The following is a 24,878-nucleotide window of genomic DNA, read 5'->3' as shown; positions in this document are numbered from 1 at the left end:
ATCAAATTTAAATACTAATGTTTGTAGGACACCCTGAATAACATATTTTCTAATAAAGTACGTGATATTCAAAATAACTCTGTGATCGGGGAAATTTAATAATACTGCAGTGCATACGCTGAAGTACGATCCGCAATATCGGTCAGGTCACGGTCAGGTCAAATACTGTAACATTCATTTTGTATTATTTGACCATGACTTGATCGTGCGCGAGGTTGGTTTTATAATGGAAATACACAATACAAAATGATTGTTATAATATTTGACCTGAACGATAACATAGGTTGTCCTTAAATCATTCAAATATATGGCTGATGCATTAGGACCTCCAACGTTATCGAAATCTTGAGGTCTATTCTTCCTGTAATTCTCATGGCGATATTCAATAACGCCTATCTAAGGGATTTATCAGTAAACATTTACATAGCGTTTCACTAAATCCCAAATCGGCGTTACCAAACTGTGACCTTTGCCTCGGTCTGGATCCTTATAAACTGGATTTCGGATTATAATTAATTGCCAGAGCAAGCGCTGCAGGCACCGCAGCTTATACAATAAGGCCTAATTCCGATATCCCTGGTTATAATGAAATTACGTTTATTTCGGAAGAAGCTTGCATCAAGTTTTTGTTTGTCACGTATAGAGTTTTTTCCTCCCTTAATTACACAGTTAGACAGCAGTATGAAAATTCCTTAAGGGGCCTAATTATTAACATGCTGTGACCTGCTAGCTAGTTTCCATAGCAACGTTAAAATAGAGTCGAAGTAAAAGCCAAATTCTTGGCTTTTATCGAACCGAAATTAACAAAACATTAATAATTTGGCCCTAAGGTTGCCAAGTCAAATTTACGAAACTGGGTATACCAGGGTATCTTATATCTCATTTATTATGAATATATTGCGATACTAATATCACTAGATAGCTTCGCGTTAAAACAAATTAATTAATCAACGAATATATTGCATATTATATGAGAATAAATGAAATAACTAACGCGGTAATAATAATTAACCCGATGCGCAAGATTTAGATTTTGCACGGTAAATTTTGAACCCCATGTTAGGACTTCTTCCACTTCAGCAAAAGCGCTTCACCCTTGGGACGGAAAATTCGAGACAAGACAGACTGGATAACAAATTGGACGAAATTATCCTTATGTGTTATCTTATTTCCCTTTTCGCACCGTTACACTTAATTATGCTTTGCTATTTTCTTGCTAGAAATAAATGGTAACAAATCAGAATTAACTGCAAATAATACGACACTTTATAAATCATTGATGTCACACCTGGCTTTTCAATAAATGATTGGTTTAAGGCTTTATGCGAGATAGCGATACTACGTGTATCTTCGACCCTTGGCAAACTTTTTGCTTGAGTAGTTAATGACACATCATTTAATACTTTTTAAACGTTTTTGTTTACAGTCTTTTCTACGGTATTTTATAAAACTTCATTTTAACGGAATTTTTTGCTAACACAATTTAGGATCCGTAAGACTTACTAAATTCTCCTTTTTATATTTAGTGGTAATGCCTAATGGGAATGCCTTTTTGACAGAGTCTATAAACATCTATAAAAGAACATGGAGCAGCTGTTACAAGATCGCTTGAAATCCTGTTTATTCTCTCCTTGTGTTACATCCGATTTCACGGGAAACAGGATGGAAGAGGCTTACAACCTATAGTAATGGAAGTTTGCTTTCATTTCATATTCGGTCTAAATTTCCATTTTCAGCTACCAACTTTGTGGAAAAAGGTGTGTCAAACTCAAATAAATTAAGAGCCATGCTTTAGATTTAACTTATTTTTAACAGATTTACGAGGTTTATCTTGAAGATGTTGATGTGATAAGTCGATGTGTAAGAACTTGAAAACTATATGTAGCGCTATAAGTTACCGTCAATTGCATTACATCAACATAGGCTTGACTTAGCTTAGACACGTTTTTAATTACAGACAATACCACAATCCATGTATAAGTTATCCTGCTAGGACCCCGTTTTTTAAGTTTCTGCTAACTAAAACAGCAAGATCATTTCCACGAAAGTGAAGAAATTGATCAATTCTCAGCTCCAACGGAGTCGTTTTTCTGGTAACTATGTTACTAGCCATGTTGCCAGCAGTTTGAAAAACCGGGCCTAGCTTCGAGTTAGACGCTAAGCTTGTGTTGGCGCAAATTACGGTTCAAATAAAACTGATTTATTTTGGTTGGGTACACAGGAGACCTCGTGAACGCGTAATAAATAAAAAAATCGATATTTTTGTTTAGTTAAGCAATAAGATTCCCAAATAAATCGATTCCCCGTGTAAGTTAAACGGCCGGAATGTGTCGAGAAAAATGGTCGAAATAAGATGGGCCTTCAGCCGTGAAATGGAACTTAATAACAGTAAAATCTATATCGGTAAAATGTATAAAGACAGGGTGTTTCAGAATAGTATGTCATAAATTTAAGGGGTGATTCTATGAATGATTGTGAGAAAAAAAGTTTATATGAACCTAGGTCCGCTTTCTGTCTGAAATACAGGGTATTAAACTTTGCTATATTTTCTTTTTTAATAAGTCCGGACCTGCATTTAATATTTTTATCAAACTTGGTGGGCGTAAGTTAGGTGTAGAAACATATGTTTTGAGAGAAAAAGGAATTTTTATATTTAAGCAGTGGCGCCTCCAAAGCCATGAAAAAAAATCGCATAATAACTTCTCGTAACACTATTAGAAATACTTAAGGAATTTTTCAAAGAGTGCGCGATAATATGAGAAAAAGGGCTGACGCATGTGTCATTGCAGGCGGAGGACATTTTCAGCAACTTATTTAATTTTTTTGTTGTTTGAATGATCGTTATAAATTGCTACAAATTTAATATTATTATAACTAATTTGATCGTTATTATAATATATTATACAATGTTAACTAATCCGTTTGTTGTTTGAAAGCGCTGAAAAAAATTCAAGAGACCATTTTTTAACAACAAGAACTAGAATTAAGAAAACGATTTTTATTTTTTGAAAAAGCAGCGGCGTAACATATTTTTCACAAAATGTTTGGTCCAAATTTTGACGCGTGTATGTGGTTGGGTCGATTCACCCCTTTCGATACGATAACCGTGAACTATGTAGATCGTGAACTGGATTGATCGATTATGAAGGACCACCCTGAGTTCGCAGTCTCAGAGACACTGTTTTCGCATATAAAAGAAACTAAATCTTCTAAACTTAACAAAGGTTTATTGGTAACATTAACAACTATACAATATCGCGAAATACGTTATTTAAAGAATGTTGACGAGAAGAATCTAGGGCACACGAGTCCGTGATGAAGTAATGAGAAAAGAGAGCCTCTTCAGTTCCGCACCCTCCTTAAGTACTGATACGGAAGTGTAACACCCATAGACGTATTCCCCATAAGGCCCCATTAGCGGCTTCTAGGCTACCTTGTCGCGTTAAAGCGTAGCACTTAGAGGCATGGTCGCTGGGCTTTTATTGGAGCCCAGCCATTGTATCCTTTGGCGGTACCTTTAATTTAGATTCGCAATTTTAGTCCGACAAAGAATAGTGCTGGAAATCCCAATCATAAAATAACTTCCCTCAGCCGAAGATGGATGTTAAGCGCTGGGAATTCCAACAGTATTACCCAATGGCTGGGGTTGTCCATGGGTGTAGCTTCAGTTTCTTAAACTCACTTTGAACATTTAAACTAATAAATAACATAACTATAATCCATGATATAACAATACGTCGCAAGTCCTAACACATAAAATAATCAAGGCCTTGGGGGCGCTACTGTTTAAATTTAAAAACTTGTTTATCTCTTAAAAGATGTGTTTCTACACCTAACTTACGCCCACCAAGTTTGATAAAAATATTTAATGCAGGTCCGGCCTTATTCAAAAAAAATATATATATACAGGGTATTTCAAATTCGATCCTCACCATTGGGTCTCGGAAACTAGAGGAGATACGAAGAAGTTTAAATGGGTGCAACGTTGCGTAATTTAGCGCTTGATCGAATACCATTTTTAAAATTTTAATTTTCCGAGTACTTCCGAGGATATCTGAGAAAAACTAAAAATTGGAGAATCCATTTTTATTTTTTTTAGCGTTATTTGACAAGGAAGATTAAATCCGTAAGCACATTTTCATTGCCACTTTTTCTCAGCTACACTATGACATATTCAGATTTGCCATCCGACGTTTCGTCTTTCGGCTACCATTATCAACTTTATTTTTTCTTATGGGTGCCATATTGGATTTTTCGAGAGAAAAATAGTGCGTTTCATTCTGATTTCATTGATATAGAACTTCTTATAATTTACTTTTTTAAAAGTCGAAATATTTAAATTTAAAAAAAATAACATAGTTGGCCTTGAATCCATCGAAAGATTTTCTTTTGTTCGCGTTAAGGCACGTATTCATCTGAGCACGAACGGGAACGAGGCAAAGCGAGGACGTATGATCATACGTATGTAGACGTGGTATCGAGGCGCGGCAAACTACATTCGGTTGTGCGACGAACGATCTGAGGCAGTTCGAATCCCATCCGATGCAAGTCGGTACTTCAAAGAAAAGTTTGGTTAAGTGTAGACGGCATTTGTACATTTCGACTGCTTCGTTTTGCCTCTGCGCTATTTATTTTTATAATTAAGTCCAGTAAACTATCATTTATTTAAATAATAAAACACAATGAGTTGGGATAATGAAAAAACATTAAGTTTTATCAAAGAGTATGAAAAACGACCTATTTTATGGCAAAAAAGTGACAAGTTTTATTATAATGTTATTAAAAAAGAGGATGCTTGGCGGGAAATCAGCGAAATTTGTGATGAAGACATTGCAGTATTAAAAAAAAAAATTGAGAGTCTCCGCGGCTCTCGACGTAGAGAAAAAAATCGTATTCTACAAAACACGGGGACAGGTAAAGGTAAGTTAGTTAATTGTATTGTGATAATAGTGCATGAATTAAAGTTATGATTTCAGGTCGCAACGACATATATATTTCGAAGTGGTTCGCTTGGGATGCTTTAAAGTTTCTGGAAGATCCAGAGGAGATTCGCACAACAATATCGGTAATTTAAATAATTAATGAAACCATAAACTTAGAAAAAATGAAATGGTTTTTCAAATTTAATGACCAAGAGAATAATTATTTTTTAAACACAAATATTTTATCATATCTAGGTAAAGGCAGAAACATACATTTTAAGCATATTCATTTTGCCAAACAACAGATCCGTTTGAAGAGAAATATTCAGCGAATTCAGTTCTGATGTTATTAGTTGATAGCGATGATTTTCGTGGAATATTTCTTAAGGGAATTAAAGATGTAATATTATCGCAGTCACTTCTCCAAGAGCCAGGAATAACTTGTTCGTTTACTTCCTTGTCATATGTACCTTCTGGTGCATATAAATTTTTTGATGAATGGCTTTTTCTTAAGAAATTATGTAAGCAAATTATAGTCATAGTAATAAGTTCAGCTTTCTCTGGTTCGAGTAGCATTGGCTTTCTTAATACTCGAAATACAGATGAAATTATTCCGAAAGCATTTTCGACAACTCTCCTGGCTCTACTTAATCTGTAATTGAAGATTCGTTCTTTAGAACCTTTCACGTGTAATCCAGAATACGGTTTCATGATATTTTGTGACAAAGCAAACGCTTCATCTGCAACAAAAACAAATGGAACCTTTTCATTTCTGCCCGGTAAGGACGAGGATTCCGGAAAATGTAACTTATTTTTTTCCAAGTCCTTATATAACTGACAGTTTTTAAATACTCCTCCGTCAGATACTCCTCCTTGACAGCCAATATTAACGTAGAGGAAATTGTAATCAGCATCAACAAGAGCCATTAATACAATGCTAAAGCTTGATTTGTAGTTATAGTATGTACTTCCACTATGAATTGGCGATTGTAATAAAATATGTTTTCCATCAAGCGCTTCGATACACTGTGGAAAGTTCCATATTTCGTCAAACTGTTTTGATATTTCTGTCCACTCTTCAGCTGTGGAAGGTACCTAAAATAAATTTGTTTTCTTTTTAGAATTATGCAGAAGAAATAACTCAAGAAGAGCCTATACAAAATTTAGATCCGAACGAAGCCATAGACAATTCAAATAGGAATTCCGATGACCTATTTTGTTTTAGCCACTGATAACGATAATCAAAATAAAGAAAATAATGCTGTTGGTAATTCGAGCAACTCGCCCAAAAACAAATTTGTATCTCCTAAGAATGTGCCTCCAAAAAGAAAGCGCTCTGAGGATCCTCGCATAAATGAGGCCTTTAACATTTTACAGAATACAGTAAAAGGGAAATCAAGAGATGAAAATTCCTTATTTGGTGAATATATTGCAGAAAAACTTCGAAAATATGATAATAGAACTCGTACAATACTGCAGCACCAAATACACAACCTTTTCTTTCAAGCCGAAATGAACATCCAACAATTTTCAATACCACCGCAAATGCAATGTCAACCTTTTACAACACAAGCGTCCCATGCTCAACAAAATCCAATATCTTTTACAACACACACTCGACAACTAACTGAATTACAAACTGCTTCAACTTTGTCTCAATATTCAGCATCCCGATCCAATTCTGACTTATCACATGATTCTTCTTCACCATCACCAGCTTCATCTTACACTGCCTCACCTTTACAATCACCCCAAGACATTTGGGACACACCGCATGAATATTCGTTTAATGTTAATACTAATTAATAATTAATAATCATTAATATAAAATAAACGTTTGTATAAAAGATTTTTTTAGGATTTAAATAAATACCTTTACATGTTGGGATAAGTTCTTCACTAGCGACCTGCACACTTCTGGTATTATTTTTGAAATTAGTTGTTTCGATACGTTAAAAAGATATTGCAAACTAGTATATGAATCACCAGTTGCTAAATATCTCAGTGTTATAGCCAATCGTTCTTCAGCTGTCACAGCTTTGCGAAATCGTGTATCATTTCTAGAAATATCATCTCGAATTGATTCCAATAATAAATTAAAGTCTACGGAGGACATTCTAACAAAGTTTCGAAAATGACCATTTTTTTCTTCCACCATGCTATTCAAAAATAACTGACCCCTAGGTATAAGTCTATTTCTGTATAGAGATGTTGTCCACCAACGCTTCTTTTTTCTCTTTTTTAATAATCCAGCTATAACTACAAATGCAGCACTAGCCACTACCACATTGTCTACCTCCTCCATCTTGTCTCAATAGTTGACTACTGTATGCGCTCCGCACGGATGGATAAATGCCTCGTTCGATGCCTCGGCAATTATCATTCGAAACAAAAATACAATACAAACGAGACATCCGTTCGTCCTCGCTTTGCCTCGTTCCCGTTCGTGCTCAGATGAATACGCGCCTTTATATGACAGAACTCCTTAAACGAGATTAGAGTTTGCGCAGATTTCCAATGAAAATGAACTTCAGAAATGAAAAGAAACGAGATATGTTAAGACTTTATTACAAATTTGATAGGAACAGTATGAAAACAGCTCAAATGTATTTTGAGTTATATCCGGAAAGACAGCAGCCGCATAAAACATTATTTAAAACTTTGAATCATCATTTAGCAGAGTTTTGTACCTTTGAAAATTTTTTTTCATTCTGCTTCCATACTTCATTTTAGGTTTTTGGTCAGTTTGGTGAGTTTGGTGCTTTCGAAATGTTCATCCAAAGTTTTAAATAATGTTTTATGCAGTTGTTGTCTTTCCGGATATAACTCAAAATACATTTAAGCTGTTTTCGTGCTGTTCCTATCAAAGTAATAAAGTCTTAACATATCTCGTTTCTCTTCATTTCTGAAGCTCATTTTCATTGGAAATCTGCACACGCTCTAATCTCGTTTGAGGAGTTCTGTCATAAAACGTGAACAAAAGAAAGACTTTCGATGAAGTCAAGGTCAACTATGTGATATTTCTTTTTATTTAAATATTTCGGCTTTTAAAAAAGTAAATTATAAGAAGTTTTATATCAATGAAATCAGAATGAAACGCACTATTTTTCTGTCGAAAAATTCAATATGGCGCCCATAAGAAAAAATAAAGTTGATAATGGTAGCCAAAAGACGAAACGTCGGATGGCAAATCTGAATATGTCATCGTGTAGCTGAGAAAAAGTGGCAATGAAAATGTGCTTACGGATTTAATTTTCCTTTTTCAAATAACACTAACAAAAAATAAAAATGGATTCTCTAATTCTTAGTTTTTCTCGGATATCTTCGGAAGTACTCGGAAAATTAAAATTTTGAAAATGGTATCCGATCAAGCGCTAAATTACGCAACTTTACCCCCATTTAAACTTGTTCGTATCTCCTCTAGTTTCCGAGATCCCAATGGTGAGGGTCGAATTTGAAATACCCTGTATATAGCAAACTTTAAGACCCTGTATTTCATACAGAAAGAGAAAACGGACCTAGGTTCATATAAACTTCTTTTCTCAAAATCACTCATAGAATCACCCCTTAAATTTATGACATACTATTCTGAAACACCCTGTATGTATATAGTAATTTTTTAACGTTTAAGATAAAATTTCACGAGTGAAAATTTTAGTCCCATTTGAGAGTTTGTTCTTCTAGAATTAAAACTATGAAACTTGGAGGATGCTCATTTACAATTTTTCGCTAAAAAATCAATTGAGTTAAGAAGCATGGTAAAAATCCAAAATAATGCATTTATTTTTATAAATTCATTATTCATCATTCATCATTCATTTTATAAAATTTCAATAATTTTAAACTTCTTATATTTAAACGTTTACAACTTTTACATGTCGTTTCGAAGTGACATCAATTTTCCACATAGGAGGAATGCTAATAGATACAAATTAAAGAAATTTTTGAAGTAAATTGGTTTATTAGTATGAAGTTAGCAGTGCCAAATTTCATAGCTTTATTTCTAGTAAAACTGACTATAGTATTAAATTTTAACACGTGTTGCATCCAGAGTTCTATGTTATTTATCAAAAACGATTTAATCAAAGTGCTGATTTGAGACGTTCCAATCCAGCATTATCCATTATATCACTATCAACTCTCATTAAATCTTTAATATCTGCCCAGTCCTAAATCAATGCTTTTTCTTAAGCTTAGAAATGAGTAAACATCATTAACGCGGATAGGATCGTACGTCAGTCAAGAAATGGGAAAGTAATTTGAAGTAACTCGATTACGAATACAGGCAGGGCAAATATTAACTTTACGATAATTAAGAAAATCCGATTTTTTTGCTCGAGATCAAAAGGAAATATACAGAAAAACCTCTTATGATAGGGACGGATATTAGATTTATATCTCTGGAAGAGAAATTGGGAATTTTATTTCATATTATTGAACCGCCTTTGTTGACACATCAGGGAAAAGGAACTTCGAATTACTACCTATGCCAAAGGCCAGGCAGGTAGAGGATTGGGTAGACCATAAAGGTTTTAATGAAAAAGAATAAAAAATCATATTTCTTTTTTTAATAACATATGAAACATTATTCATAAATTTCATTATATAGAATAAACATAATATAAAATAACCACCTCAATAAGATTCTCCATTTCAACGCACGCACCTATTATGCAGCGATTCACGCCAAAATCGGGGATCGGTGGTTGGAAATCCAGGACTTGAGATATGGCATCTGAGATGGTTTTAAGGAGTAAGACGCACCTCAAAGGGCTTCTCTTATCTAAGCTTCTCATCCCGATTTTCAAGTGACGAGCAACGGTAGCCCTGCAGCAGGGGACGAGCGATTCTGGATTCGACACCAGGGAAAGGAAGGCAAACGTGCTGTAAAGTCTGAGGGCCGCTTGCCAACGCTAAGAAAACTCGTAATGAAAGCTCGTTCTTCAAGGATTTCACTAGATCTGCTGGATGGGTCGACATGCGACGATACAATCTTCATGAAATTACTCGAGTACGGTGGTTCGACAACAGGGCGACTTTCCATTGAGCCATGCAACTCCTAACGAGGAAAGATCGGCCTCCATCTAAGCCATGGCTATGTATGCCTCTGCAATCTAAAATATTGTTTTCTCCCTGGAGAAAAGACCCTAATGTACCACCCTCAATTTGTGTCTACTCTTTGGGATCTGCATGGACTCCAAAGCCTGTAAACGCTTCAGGGAAGGCCGAAATTTCCTACGAGAAGTACCAACAGAGTAGTTTTTCTTTACTTCGTCCAACAGGAGAGCTTTCGCTGGGATACCTTCCAGCACTGCTCTACTTGAGGCTAATTCGATCCGGGATTCACCCGGGTCTCTGTGGGGATGGGAAATTCTATTAAAGCGCCTCGTAACACCAGAAGAGAAAGCTCCAACATCTCACATAACATACTTAAGGCAACCAATTTTGTGACCCCCACGAGTTCAAGGAGCTAAACCACAATCGATTTTCTCAAGTTGACAGAACTTCTCTAATACCACTTAGGCGAAGCATGATTGGTCCATTCCTATATTATACAGGGTGTCTCTAAAAGGTGCGGAAAATATACTACCACAAATTCCTGAGGCTAAAATATGATGATCTAACCCAACTTACCTCAGTTCAAAAGTGGACGATTTCGGAGATACAGAGAGTTAAAAGTTTAATTTGATTTTAATGTTTCATAAATATGTTTTTTAATAACTGATGCATTATCACAATATTCGGCTAGAGAGAATTTTTTGCACGACCATAATTAATAGAAACAAGCGCAAACTTACCCGTTTCACAAAGACGTCTTTCAACTGCCGCGAAAGTTTTATGGTTTGGTAAGCAACGATTTGGAAATCTTTCACTGTATACTCTGTAAGATTGTAAACCATTTCCTTGGCAATATCCAAAAACCAATAACATATCGGTTATTTCTTCATTGGTATACTGTACAGCCATGATGAAAATTAAATTCGCAACTTGTTTCACGATTCACCGGTGCTTACTAATTTCCTTTCACGATTTTTCTACTATTTGCAATTTAAAACATAAACACCGGAAAAAAATCAACAATGTACCAAAAACATCAACAACAACACTCCTCACAATCAGAGGTTTTTCAGGAATTTTACGAGTTTCACTTATCAAAAGATAAGCCATAATTCATTCTATTCTGACCAAAATGAATAATAATTAAAAATTTTTAAATCCAGATATCTCAAAAACGACTGCTCAAATCAACTCTTACTAGGTATAAAAAAGAAGTTGGAGAATAAGAAATTTTATTTAGAAGTAATATACAGTGTGGCTCGAAAAAGTTATTTCGTTTTAAATGTGTGCAAAGTACCGCAGGTGGCGCCCCCTACATTTTCCAATGAAAATTGAAGCAGATTTCAATTTGTCACCCCAAACCCCCCTTAGCCGAATATTGTGATAATACATCAGTTATTAAAGAAATATATTTATGAAAAACTAAAACAAAATTGAACATTTGACACTCTGTATCTCCGAAATCGTTAACTTTTGGACTGAGGTAAGTTGGATTAGATCATCATATTTTAGCCTCAGGAATTTGTGGTACCATATTTTCCGCACCTTTTAGAGACACCCTGTATATGTACGTACATGCAACTAATATATTCGTGTTTCTTTTTCTTAAATTGATAAAATAAATTTATATTCCCAGGGGACTTCAACCTCAATTTTTTCGATAGTTCAAAAAACGATTTAGTTACGAGCATAACATGCGAAGGAAATATTTCTTTTCGAATGTGAAATGTGGCGTACAAACTGCAAGCGAGGGCAGCAATTACGCGAACGTGCTAAAAAACTTTCTTGCCAGTTATGTGCACTATGCATATAATCAAAGATAACTTCTTTACGAAAATAAAGGAATAAAGAAAACAAGATTGGAATTGTAGAAATCTTATCTACCATTCCAAGTTTGTGTTGAAAGCAATAAAAAAACTTTGTTACTAATCGAAATATTAGTTTGGCTTTTCTACAAGGTGACCCAAAAAATTATCTTCAAAATGGAATTTTCAAGAGAAGGTGCGTTTGTCAAAATAAATGCAGTTTAATTACTTTGATGTCTGTCCCCGAATAGACCGTTTGTAATTAACAATTGATTACAGTCACAACAAAATTTTCTTATAATAAGCAATAAGGCAACGGTCGAATGGCAGTCTCGTGTTTTTTGACGATAAGTGAGGCTCTCACTATGTCGCCGGTTAAATTTATACTCTATGCATGCCTGCGCTTATATATACGCAGTGATGGGAGGGGCTTCGGCGCACACGATGTGCAATGTAGGATACCCTTCCACCCTCAGTTGAAGGTCATAATTTCTTCCTTTTTAATGAAGTTGCTGTTGTACCATCAAATAGGGTAATTAGTAACAAAAAATTTTTGAACTTATTTATTTCGATATTTTAATAGGTAGAGGTACACGGTATGAAGTGGATTTCATATGATGTGGGTCATAACTTTACATATATATGGTGTTTATATGTATTTTCGCTTATTTTTATAGATTTTTTCAAGAAAAATTAATGTTTTTGGCGAAAGTGAAAATGGGGTAATAAGTGTAGGATCGCATTCCTTGTAGATAGGTGTTACTTTTAAGTTGGATACATGTTAGATAATAGGAATTAACTTTAAGATTGTCATACCCCTGGGGTACGACTCTGGTGGGCATTAGTTGGGGTATGGGAACTTCCCATACCATGCCTTGTCGGTGTTAGAAATCTCCGCAATAAACTTAGTCGGCATTGGAACTGTCTGTAATATACTTTGTCGGCATTTGAATTGCCCTTGATAGATTCCGTTGGCCTTAGAGTTGCAGTTCCAATTCCCAGCTAAAACGCCACGGTTTAATGCGGTGGGTGGTGCAGATGGCACCCTATCCAGGGTACGCCCATAGTTTATTACCACGGATTTTAGTATTTAAGGATTTGCAGGGCATGTACAAGCTCTTTTTTCTTCTGGGTTCGGTTGTCGTTGGCAACTCAGGAGTCGCGCCCGCGCTCATAAATTCATAAGTTACTTTGTCCTTCGCTTTGTTTATTTTGTATTAATAAACGCATATTTATAATCTTTTTTTTGACCTATGATTTCATTATAAGATATAAGCACCATTCTATATATACAGTAGTATCAAAACCCGATACTACATAAGTAACACAGTTTTCTGTAGAAACAACTTATTTTATTGTTTTAAGAATGACATAAAGAATATTTGCTCTATAATATGTTTGAATCCAACCAACTAGCCATGCTTATGATATATTTGATATATTATCATATTACATATGTGGGATTCGCTTGTCAGACCGCTTAGTGTACATAGTTTGTAGATATCCTGCTATAAGTTAGGATTAAGGATTAGGGCATGAGGGCGATTTACCCCTAAGGTACGCCCATGGTTTACGATCATGGATGTTCATACTTAAGGCTAGAGAGAAAGCGGATCGTTCTCTTTTTCCTGGCTTCCTGGTGGACTGAAGACTCAGGGGTCGTGCCCGCGCTTTTTTACTCAGTTTTTTATCTAATATATTCATATCGTTAAGTTAACGTGGCTATCATTGAAAGATCCCTAACTATCCCTAAAACACAATTGCCGAAGCTCCAATTAATAAACCCCTAGACAACGGAGAAAAACCTACACATATGATCTTCCGTGACCGCTTTCAACTCTTTGCACTGTCTCTCCAAATCGACTATCGCCCTTCCTCCTCTGTCGACGACCCGTTTGTACGTTTTTGTCATCTGAAAAAATTAATACGTGTTGTTTTACACGTCAAAACATATATTGTAATCGAAATTATATAGTTTATTATGTGACGTATATGTGTGGGTTATTGTAGTTGCCATAAGCCTCCCATATACGTGTTACTTATTACCCCAATGTTTAAAAAAAAAGATGTTTTTCAAGTTTGATGCTCTTGCCGCCATGAAAATTGTGCAACCTTTTTCAAGTTAATTTTGTTCGACTCTTAGGGAAATAAGGAACAACGTATGGAGGTTATGGTGTAATTAGTAATGCTTCTACTTGCCTGTAAAAATGAAGATTTCTAGACAATATTTGTCACGAAAGAATTACCTTTACTTTTGGCGTGCAGCAAATCAACAATAAAAGGAAAAAATGTGACAAATATCACGACCATTGATACTCAGTATTGCCACCGTTCGAAAACTATCCGATTTGCAAAGATCGGACAACTACAAAGTAAAAAATAAAAATTCCCAAACAAATATTATAGGCGTATTACTTATTACCCCACTGTTACTAATTACTCCATTTGACGGTATTTGAAAATTTCGATGCTCTCTTTGTTTAGCCTAAGGTAGTACCGTTGGGATTAGTGTAAGATATTCCCCTTATTAAAAACCGTCTAATGATCTTCTAAACGTGAATACTCCGTGACTGTTGACTTTCCTACTGTCCCTATCATGCAACTTCTTTTCTGTTCCATCCCACGTTTATACTCTACTTCGTAGAGCCGATATTTGAGAATGACAATTGCGTGGAACTCTGTAACCGCCTAGTACTGACAACAATTTTCGTTTGCTCTTGACTAATCTGAAATTCTGATGATTTGTCCCAGTAGGTTTAAAAATATAATTTCATGAGGTATGGTGAAGGGAAGGGTGGAGGAGGGACGAAACGCTACTCTTTTATACGTCGTGGTAAACAAAAAATCAAATGGACAACTGGTTCATGCGACATACATAAATCATCCAGGATTCCGATCAATACCTCATCAACGGATCGAATCGTGATACCAACAAAACAAGAGAAAACATAATAACCCTATCTGAATGAGCCACAAAGCTTTGTACAACATCCGAACTTGAACGGGAACTAAAACAGTAGAAAGAACTTAGAAGACTTGGTTGGCTCGGATATGGTAAGAAAGAGTTCAGTAGAAAGATTCATCCAAGAAACAGTAATCAAGAAACAACAAGATCATCTACGAGGAAAACAAAAAGAAACCGAAGAAGGAAAACAAAGTTCAATTGGTCTATCATGCATACATAGATTCGTAACTAGAATTGGCAGGACAAAATCGAACATAACACTAGAGTCAATGAACATAAAAGGAATTGCAAATTGGAGTCAACAGAAAAGTCGGAAGTGGTGAAGAATGCACTCTCAGAAGGTCCTCGAATAGCATTCACCGCGGTGAAGATCTTATATTAATCTGAACGGCACTAACCTAAACTAACCAAAAAAGCTATCCAGGTCATCAAATATGACAAGGATTTTATTAAAAAAGAAACTATGGTCCTCAACCCAGAATGGATGTTTCTGCTATGTCATACATCATGTTCGGCGAAAGCACCGCCTCCCCTATCGCACACAATAAAATTAAAAGATTAAGAACTTTTCATTTATGTAAAATGTCTCATTTAAAAATGTAAATGCCTTTATACGACATACTTTAATACAATATTGTTAAGCTAATTGATATGTTGAAAGTTATACTATTACCGTGCTTGTAAAACAATGTTCGAGCGCATTATTTAATCTTTATTAAAGGTTGGTTATTAAAAATAAAATATGGAGTATAATATTCTCGACGAAAAATACGTTATTGTTTCGCAATTTAATTTATCTCGCTGCTAGGCATCTCGATTAACAATAAAATGTCTCAGTAATAATAAAATACTTTCATTTCCCCTTGTAATATACATAATATGATATTTCTATACAACTATTATTTATAGCACTGTCAGGGGGTCGCGAAATTCGAAACTCTTCTCTTTTGTAAAACTTCTAAGTCCCAAGTCAACGTGTTTACTTAAGGGATTTTATTGTTATAGCAGCTTGCACTACGGACTGCAAAAAAAGCTGCTAATTAGCAAACTTTTTGACTTTCGAATTGGAAACTTCCTGCTATAATGCAGAGTTGTTTCTCAATGTACTTGCTATTTACGTTGTCTAATTAAGTTGCAAAAACGCCAAAGTACTTTAATTTTAAGTGAAATAATGGTTTTTACAATTATACGATACTTTTCAGAAATAATATTATGTAATTAACATTAATTAGTTCACCAATATCTGGAATCCCTTAGCGGATAAGTGAACATTAACTAATGAATAATTTCTATTTTTTTCATTTTGTGATGCAAAAACAAGTTTGTAAATTTAATAACAAATTGAGGACGTCGTTCTAATGCTATTATCTACATTTCTTGCTTGATCAAACCCTTTCTTAAAAGGTCGCCATCCCTATAAATTATTTACCACTCCTCTTTGATTTATTTATTTGCACTTCTTGTGAACAGCATTAAATACAACATTACTTCTCAGAAATTGATTAATGTGTTAGCTTTTGAGACAGGCGTTGTTTATCCCATTTCGTCGACAATTTCCAGATTATATTTCGGCCGATAAATAAGAATATCAGTGACATTATGAGATTTCGACGAGTCAATTTAACAAGAACTTAGAAAAACAGTCTATCATGTTCGAAATATACTCTCTTGTTTGCAGACTAAATTCCATAGCAACGTTGAAATAGCCGAGATGTTGGTGAAATTCTTGAGTTCTATGGCAACTGACTTGATGTTAAAGTTAACTGCACGTTAATAATTTGCCCTTATGTAGCCAACGCAAATTTATCAAATTTGGTTACAAGTACAATTTTTGATCAACTGTAAAAATATTCAGTTTGACAAAGCATTTGTACAGGGAAAATACATCCGGACTAATTCGACAATTGGATCGACTTCGTAAAGAAAAAAAAACACTAATGAGAGAATAATGAGGTCGCTCACATTCTCATTCAGATACCACGGCTCAAAGATTACTCGGAAATTTCGGGGAATGAGGATAACTATCAATTTAAATCAGATTTACAACCGGGCTGAGGAAACTCTTTTACAAAAAAAGGATCCATGGGAACCTTTTTTGTAACCTTGCACTGAACGACAAAAAACTTTTTGATAATAATATGAAACTTGTCGACACCTTGCATTGGAACGATGAGGACAAAATTGGAGACCTACACATGAACTGACTACAGTATGAGAATGACTCAAGCGGTCGCCACTGATCGACAGAAGAAGGTCGAAGTACTGGGTCTCACCAGCACCAAATATTCCATAAAAAAATCGTGAACCCAAGAAATGCAAAGGAGGATAATAGTTAATCGAGCCAAAAGAGATCTAATATTGACGAGCTTGATGAACCAGAATTCCAACTGAGGACATGTTATACATTTCTATACGTATTATACGTTTATTTACCCACTCGACAAATGCGAACACGTAATTAAATTGTGATAAATCCTATAGTTTTACAGCGTTACATGATATTGGTTTTTCTGATATCACTCTTCCTATTACAATCCCATATGAATTTTATTAACACATGACAATAATGGTCTCGATTATTAATCACTATCATTAATAAACTTGTCAACTAAATGGCTATTACGTTCTATCTCAATCCGGTCATTTTTCGAAATTTAAATGCTTCGTTGGATTAGAATATTTTTAAGCACTCCTACATTCAACTGATATTTCTAATCGTTTTCTAAATATTTACTAAAATATGGTAAGTAGCAGTGTATGGTAGTATGTAATGAGCCTGAAATTTTTTGAAGTAAAGTTTGAAAATTTTCTCTACATTGAAAAATCTTGTAAAAATGTTTGGGAAGGTAAAAAGAGGCCTGCTCCAACTACAACACTATTGAGCTACGAAATTATTTTACAACTCCATCACTGTAATACATATGACCGAACTATTGTGGCCATTTTTGACTAGTGACCAGTCTAATTACATATAAATCAAGGTTTCAGTCACTGCAACGCAATCGAATTATGAATTTTTTTTAATCAGCTAGTAAGGTGATGATTGGTAAATTGTCACACAAAAAATAGGGCATAGTTTTGATTATTGCATCATCTAAGGCAAAACTTAGAGGTTCTCCTAAACATTAAAATGAAAATATTTGGGTAGATCAGAAAAATTTTAGGCTTCCTATCAATATTGTTCGTGAAATTTTACCTAATAACTGACAACATATTAAAGAATTAATTCGAATTATAATTAAACAAATATTACGGCAGTAAATAAAATATTACACAAATCACGGCGGAAAATCGCCTTATTGTCTCGAGTTTCTAACTAAAATCACTTTAGCTTCACTTGAAAATAAATAAATATACTCATATTTTAGTTCAGGTACTCATTCATAATGAGGCAGTAAATATAGTGCGGCTCTATATCCCTCCCCCCTCCCTCTGTTAACTTTTTAACAAATTATTATTTCAAAAAATGTAAAGGCAGCATTGAATAGAATTTGATTTTGAACATTGAAAAATACTATCTTTTCATGTTTGTTTATTTTTCTAAAGGTTGCTTATACTATTACCGGAAGAGCAAAACGGCCAATTAAAAAAAAATAAAACATGAAGCAAGTAATATCTCAAAGTAAAGGAATTTCAAAACTACTTTTAATAGCATAATGCAATATGAAATCGATCGATTAATGTTTGAGAACAAGAGCTATAAATAGAAAAAATAAATGTCGTAAAAATGCAATACAATTCAGTCTTCGGTTATGTTTATAAAATGTCAGGAGTTACATATGTAGCTATCTGTATCACCAAGCGGACCATCTGCATTATTCTGTGGTAACCTGCATTTCATCTCATCTTATTCCATTGTATAATCCTGTGTAAAGTCGTCTGGCTCGATGGACACGTGGAGCTCATTACGACCACAAGATAAAACCGTTCTTAACCACTAAAACCACATTATTCTTCTTCATAATTTTCTTTGAGCAGTTGCAAGCCGGATCATTGTAAATTAGTTCTTTAATGCAATAGAATTTTTTTTTGTGCAAGAAAAACGACGAATTACAGAAGTTTTCAGATCTATTAACCTAAAAACCTTCGTTAACGTAAGGTAAAAATTTGTTGACAGGTTATATTTTTGTCAGAAGCAAAGTGGTGCCCATTTCGAATATTTAATTTAATCAATTTCTTATAAATAAATACGTTTTTTTAATTATTTATGTACCAGGAATTTGTGTTGTATTTTTTACAATTATTTTTTTTACTTATAGTTCTTTTTCACAAAAACTAATCTATCGATTTTAAATCGCATTACACCATTAAATGTAGTTTTGAAATATCTTTAATTTGAGATATCACTTGACCCGTGTTTCAATTTAAAAAAATCACCCTTCTTTGTCCTACCAGCAACGTAAACCACATTTAGAAAAATAAAGAAACGTCCAAAGATAGTATTTTTTGTCTTTTTAATGTTGCCTTTAATTTTTTTGAGAATAATAATTTGTTAAAAAGTGAAGGGAAGGGGGGTGAATTTAGAGCCGCATAGAATATATTTGCGGTTTCATTAATCACTATCGCTAAGAGAGGGTATAATATATATATATAATAAATGGGAAAAAATTCTTTATAATTTTAAACGGACAAAAATGAAGAAACTTTTCTCTATCTTTACCACTCTATGAATTTTGCTCGCCTAAATAAGTTCAGATTTTAGCAGTACATTTAAAAGGGTCAACAAAATGCCTCGTGGTAAGAATTTATCTGATCAAATTAAACAAATCATAATTGATAAATATCGTTCCGGAGTAAAATAAGTTGATACCGCTAAAGATTTAAACTTGTATAAAAGTGTTGTTTCCAAGCAAATTCAAATGATGCAATGTCGAGGGAACCTCGCTAGTGTTCCTAAACTTGGAAGACCCAAAAAAACAACTTTAGCCACAGACCAGTTAATTAGAAAATGCACGTTGAAAAATCTATTTGTAACTACTGAAGATATAAAAAAAGACTACCCATCGATTTCAATTTCTCTTAAATCAATTAGAAGACGCTTGTGCCAAGTAAAACTGTACGTTAGAAGACCTGCCAAAAAACCCTTCATATCTAAAAAAAATAGACAGGCCAGAATTAAATTGGCCTAGGAACATTCGACTTATATCTTTAACCAGTAGAAAAATATACTCTGGCTAGACGAAAGTAAGTCCAATCTATTGGATCGAATGTATTAAATGGGTACGACGTTCGGTGAATGAACGATTCAATCCTAACCTAATGAAACCCACAATAAAGCACGGAGGAGGAAACATCCTTGTTTGGGGATGTTTTTCTGGGCATGGAGTAGGAGCACTAGTACAAATTAATGGGATTATGGACCGACATATGTACCTCAATATATTTCAGAATACAATGTTACCATACTCTGAAGTAAACTTACCTTTAACTTGGAAATTTATGCACGACAATGATCTCAAGCATACCGCCAAATTAATTAAAAACTTTTGGAAGTTGAACAAGTTGAGGCAATTAAATGGCCAGCGCAGAGCCCCGACTTGAATCTTTTGGAGAACTTATGGGACCAACTTGAAGCTGATGTGAGACATAAAAATGCGAAAAAATTTAAAAATTAAGAAGAATTGTTCAATGCCTTATTACGAGCTTGGGGAGGCATATCGGAAGACGTTATTAAAAAACTGATAGAATCGATGACTTAAAGATGCCAAACGGTTATTAAAAGTATAGATTATCCAACAAAATATTGAAAGAATGCATTGATAATTTTCATTTTCATAAATGTTTTTCCATTTTTGTCCACGTAAAAATTTATGTTAATCATGTTTGCTCAGAATAAAAGTTCTTTTTTTTATGTTTTTCTGAATTATTGCTTTACCACTTATCTTATATTCATACATGTCGGCGCCACTATAAATTTGGTGAATACCCCTAAGTAGACAGACAGACAGACTTCTTGTATTGGTAGGGCCCTATGTAATCGATCGGGGTTCTGGTTTTTCGCTATTCTGTCAACCTAAAACATTCGTTGTCATTCTTTATGGTATGACTTCCAGGAACCCCGGGAATAAGGGACACACTTGTTTTTAACATGCAAGGGGGGCAAAACGAGGCCAGAGGACAAAGAAAAAGGAAAGAAATGGAAAGCAAGAAGGGAGGGTAGTAATTAATGAGAGTTGAGATTGAGAGGACTGGCCCTGGATTGTCATGTCTCTCATCGTATGATTCGATTTTACATACGGTCCATCTGTTCGGACCTTAGCAATGAACTCATATATTAATATATTAATATATTAATAATAATATTTTTTTCGATTAATTTGTCACCACCAAATCTATGATTTAGTCTGGCGGTGATAAGAGAGCCTTTAAGTGCCAGCATTTTGTGTTCGACCCTACGTTTTGAATTTATCTTTGATTTAGTCTAGGTAATCACATAACTCTTATATTCCAGCGTGGGAATGTATAATTTTAATTTATGTCTCTGTGTGGAATGTATGTTAGAACTTTAGATGGACTTTGAGAAGTTAGTTAGGTTTGAGACACCACGCGAATGGTCTCGAGCTCATCCGCTAACTCAAATTTGATAATTTACTCATTTGTTAATGGTAACTCTTTCTTTAATATTACGCAGAAGAACACAATAAATATCAAGTTAAAAGTGAGAGTTATTGTTTCTCGAAAGCAGCTTCTCTGAGACTGTAAACTTCAGAGTGGTCCTTAAGAAAATCCAGTCAACCATCGACTTCACACTAGAGGAATAAAGTTTGATTTCCGAGTCGCGGAATACAACAGTTCTTACGAATTTCGAATCAAACAAGCTTCCTCCATTGAATCCAACACCACCGTTGTAAAGAGATCATTGGCATAAGATATTTATCATCATTTACGGTAGTCGATATACATATGTATATTCGTGTAAATATTAATTAGTGTAATCTTAGTGACATTCGTTCTTAGTAATAAGTTAGTGGTAATAAGCGACTTTTCTTAAGTTTAATTTGCGATTCATGGCTTCTGAAAGCAACTCGCCTTCGAGTCCTCCGACATTCATATGTGTATGTCGAATATTGCTATACTGTATAAAATTACAGCAAATTATTGAGAGTTTCTCCACTTTTAGCCGGTACTCTACATCATAGCTCTATAAGTGAAAAAGTAAAATTTATGAAAAACCCACTATTTTGGTATCTCTTCGGGAAACTTATAGTATGTATTAGATTTAATTGAGAAAAATATTTCACCAGCTCATACTAAATAGTAGCGACAGTGTCGCTATAGGAGCGCAACGAAAAAATGTACGTCTCTTGTATTGCATCAACATTCCTTAAATGTATCAAATATGAAAAATCAAGTTTTGTCCCCATGTTGTCATCGAGTGATTCTGGATATCAAACGGCTTTCACCTACACACTTTGCAGCAAGGCGGGCAAAACCTGAATTCTTGCTGTTCATATATTAAGAGTCGCTAATGTTAGCATCATTAATCACTCAAAGACAACTTTTTCACACGTTGTACGTCAACCGTCCAACATTTTGAAATCGTCGCTCTCAATCACAGATTTTTATCCGGAGGTCCTCCGCGATGAAAGATGTATCCCGAGCGTATTTCATTGCTCATCCATTTATTATATGAAGGACATTTTTGTTTTAACGAGTTACACCCCGCAAAAAAGTCCCCGCTCTAATTCTGGTTAGATTTATTGGACCTATATATTCGGTTTAGATTATTTCGCGAGCTGAGGCCAATAATCGTAGCGTCGAGAGTCACAAAACATGCTTTTTGCTTTTATGTCGTCAGTCCTGAAATAGTAATATAGTTGGTTTGGGATTTGTTTATTGTCCCTTTGTGGAATTTAATACCGTTTTTGCACACATGCTTGTTTAAAGTGGAATTCAACCCCAAATGAACGGACGCCTGTGTTTAATCGAAAGAACGTAGACCTGTAATTTATTATCCTCAATAAAAGCTACGGAAGTGCAAGTAGGTACATTATTGCAAACGTCTTGTGCTTGTAATCCGACCATTTATATTAGGGACGACTCTATTATACAGTGCCTTCATTACAAAACGAGCCACCTTAAATAATTATTGTTTAGCTTTAGAGAAACCTTGCCTGTAGGATCGAAGGACTGTAGAAAAAAAACGTTTCTCCTTGCACTTCAGGATGATATAATTGGGTACACTTTTGAACAATAAGTATTGGTGATTAAGGGATAGTTGCCGTGTGGTCAAATCGTAGAGAGAGAGACTAAAAAACTCCCTTTGGAACCTTAAATACTACCTTCAGGGATCGGCACCCTTAGGCGTACTCCACGAGAACCCTTGTAGACAAAGAGGGTTCTCTTAATTGCCGCCGCTAGAAACGTGGTGCTATGGCAAAACAAAGCTACTTGAGAGAAGGTTGTCCCGTTCGAGGAACCATCATTATTAGGACAAAGGATTCCCCACATCTGGGCCTTCTGAAATGGTGCCAATTTCTTAACGTTCATAGGCGTCGCCTCTGGGTGCGCGATAAAATATGATACACTAAATTAAAGCTACTAGGTTGCGATGCAACCAGCAGTACTAATTCGACTTATGCTAAAGTGCTTATCTAATCACTATGTACAACCTTAAATCAGTCCTGAACAATTATTAATTGCGAAAATTGACGGTTTTGAAAAAAACACGTCAATTTAGATATTAGAAGGCACATTTAAATTAAAATTTTCAATAGCTTTATGTCACCCCCCTTCGCGCCCAGCCACCCCGTCATAAGAGTTTTAAATGGCACTACCTGTCAAGTGACACCTCCTATTAAAGGGCATTAAATTCTCTATTCAGAGACACCAAAAAAACTAAAATCGAACAAGTCGTCTTAGATGTAAATAATAAACAAATTGTAAATTGGCATTGAAAAACTATTAAAAAAACTGAAATATTTATTGAGTTTTGAATATGTTTGCGGGTAACTGAAAGGTCCCGTCTGGGATTAGTGCACAAAAATGGTCTTCACGTTAGAAGAAAGAATTGAAATAACATTTATTTATGGAGCTAAAGATCGTTGCACTCATAAAACTGCAAAAGTTTTCCATGAATCATATCCAGTCAATAACTTTAGACACAAATACATCTCAGAACTAGTTCACAAATTTCAAAAAACAGGGTCAATATGCAATAAGAAGATTTCAGAGCCAAGAATTTTAAATGAACATTATCAAATTGAAATACTTGGCTATTTCGCTACAGATCCGAACTTATCTATTTCAAAAGTATCTCAGTTCATTAATATGTCGACTGGATCAGTCCACAAGATTTAAAAAAAAAAAAATTTCTCCCTATAAAATCCAAGTTTTACAATAACTTAACAAAAATGATTGCGACAGAAGAATTAAATTCTGCGAACAAATTGTACAAAAGACAGGGAAAAATGAAAGTTTTATTTTAAACATTTGTTTCAGTGATGAATCTACATTTTTCTTAGACGGTTTTGTTAATAAACATAATTGCTGACAATGGAAAAATGAAAATCCACACATGTTTAAAGACGGTCACACCCAATACCCACAAAAACTCAATGTTTGGCCAGACATTCTTGGAAATGAAGTGATAGGACCTATTTTTCTAGAAGAAAATTTAACGTAGGAATTTTATTTACATCTTTTAGAAAATGTAATAAACTCACTTTTTGTTGCATCGTTGGAACGTCAATTAGATTAAGCCGAAAATCGTCGAAATAAAAAACATTTACATTTTCAATAGAATGGTGCACCTCCTCATTATGTTTTACCAATGTGTTAAGGTCCGTTCGATAAACGAAACCACGAAAACAACGATTTAGTTTACGAAAGTGGACTGTATTAATTTTCACCTATTTAAATAATAACAAAAGGTTGGTCTAAGTATGAAGCGGGAGTTTGCTTAACTGGGCAAATTACGAACTATGTTTACGATCGCTTATCTAGAGCGAACACTGGTCAAAGAGAGCAAAACTACTACTCTCATTCCTTAAGTACTAAAGCTGAGGAGCTCCAACCAGGGGCGCACCACTACCAGGAGCCCTTACGGGGGTCTGATGTCATAAATCGCAACCATCGGGTGAATATCTATACAAGTCGCTTTTATTGAAGTATTGCAGACTTGCCGAA

The 24,878-nt window shown here is 34.7% G+C and overlaps 2 protein-coding genes across 2 annotated transcripts; one reads left to right on the top strand and one right to left on the bottom strand.

Annotated features, from left to right (window-relative positions):
• Nucleotides 1–4,682: 4,682 nt before the first annotated feature.
• Nucleotides 4,683–5,074, top strand: LOC136416651 (uncharacterized). The gene is made up of 2 exons (XM_066401923.1): nucleotides 4,683–4,920; nucleotides 4,977–5,074. Exons 1-2 carry the CDS (start codon nucleotides 4,683–4,685, stop codon nucleotides 5,072–5,074), a joined length of 336 nt encoding a protein of 111 aa, XP_066258020.1.
• Nucleotides 5,075–5,198: 124 nt separating this feature from the next.
• LOC136416650 (uncharacterized) lies at nucleotides 5,199–7,227 on the bottom strand. Its single transcript, XM_066401922.1, has 2 exons — nucleotides 6,796–7,227; nucleotides 5,199–6,017 (listed from the first exon to the last, which is right to left on the bottom strand). The coding sequence occupies exons 1-2, from the start codon at nucleotides 7,225–7,227 to the stop codon at nucleotides 5,199–5,201; spliced, it is 1,251 nt and encodes a 416-aa protein (XP_066258019.1).
• Nucleotides 7,228–24,878: the final 17,651 nt, after the last annotated feature.

Source organism: Euwallacea similis, chromosome 24 (genome assembly GCF_039881205.1).
Source record: "Euwallacea similis isolate ESF13 chromosome 24, ESF131.1, whole genome shotgun sequence".
Taxonomy (NCBI): domain Eukaryota; kingdom Metazoa; phylum Arthropoda; class Insecta; order Coleoptera; family Curculionidae; genus Euwallacea; species Euwallacea similis.
Note: the sequence above shows the minus strand (reverse complement) of the source record. Positions and strands in the feature narration are given on the sequence as shown.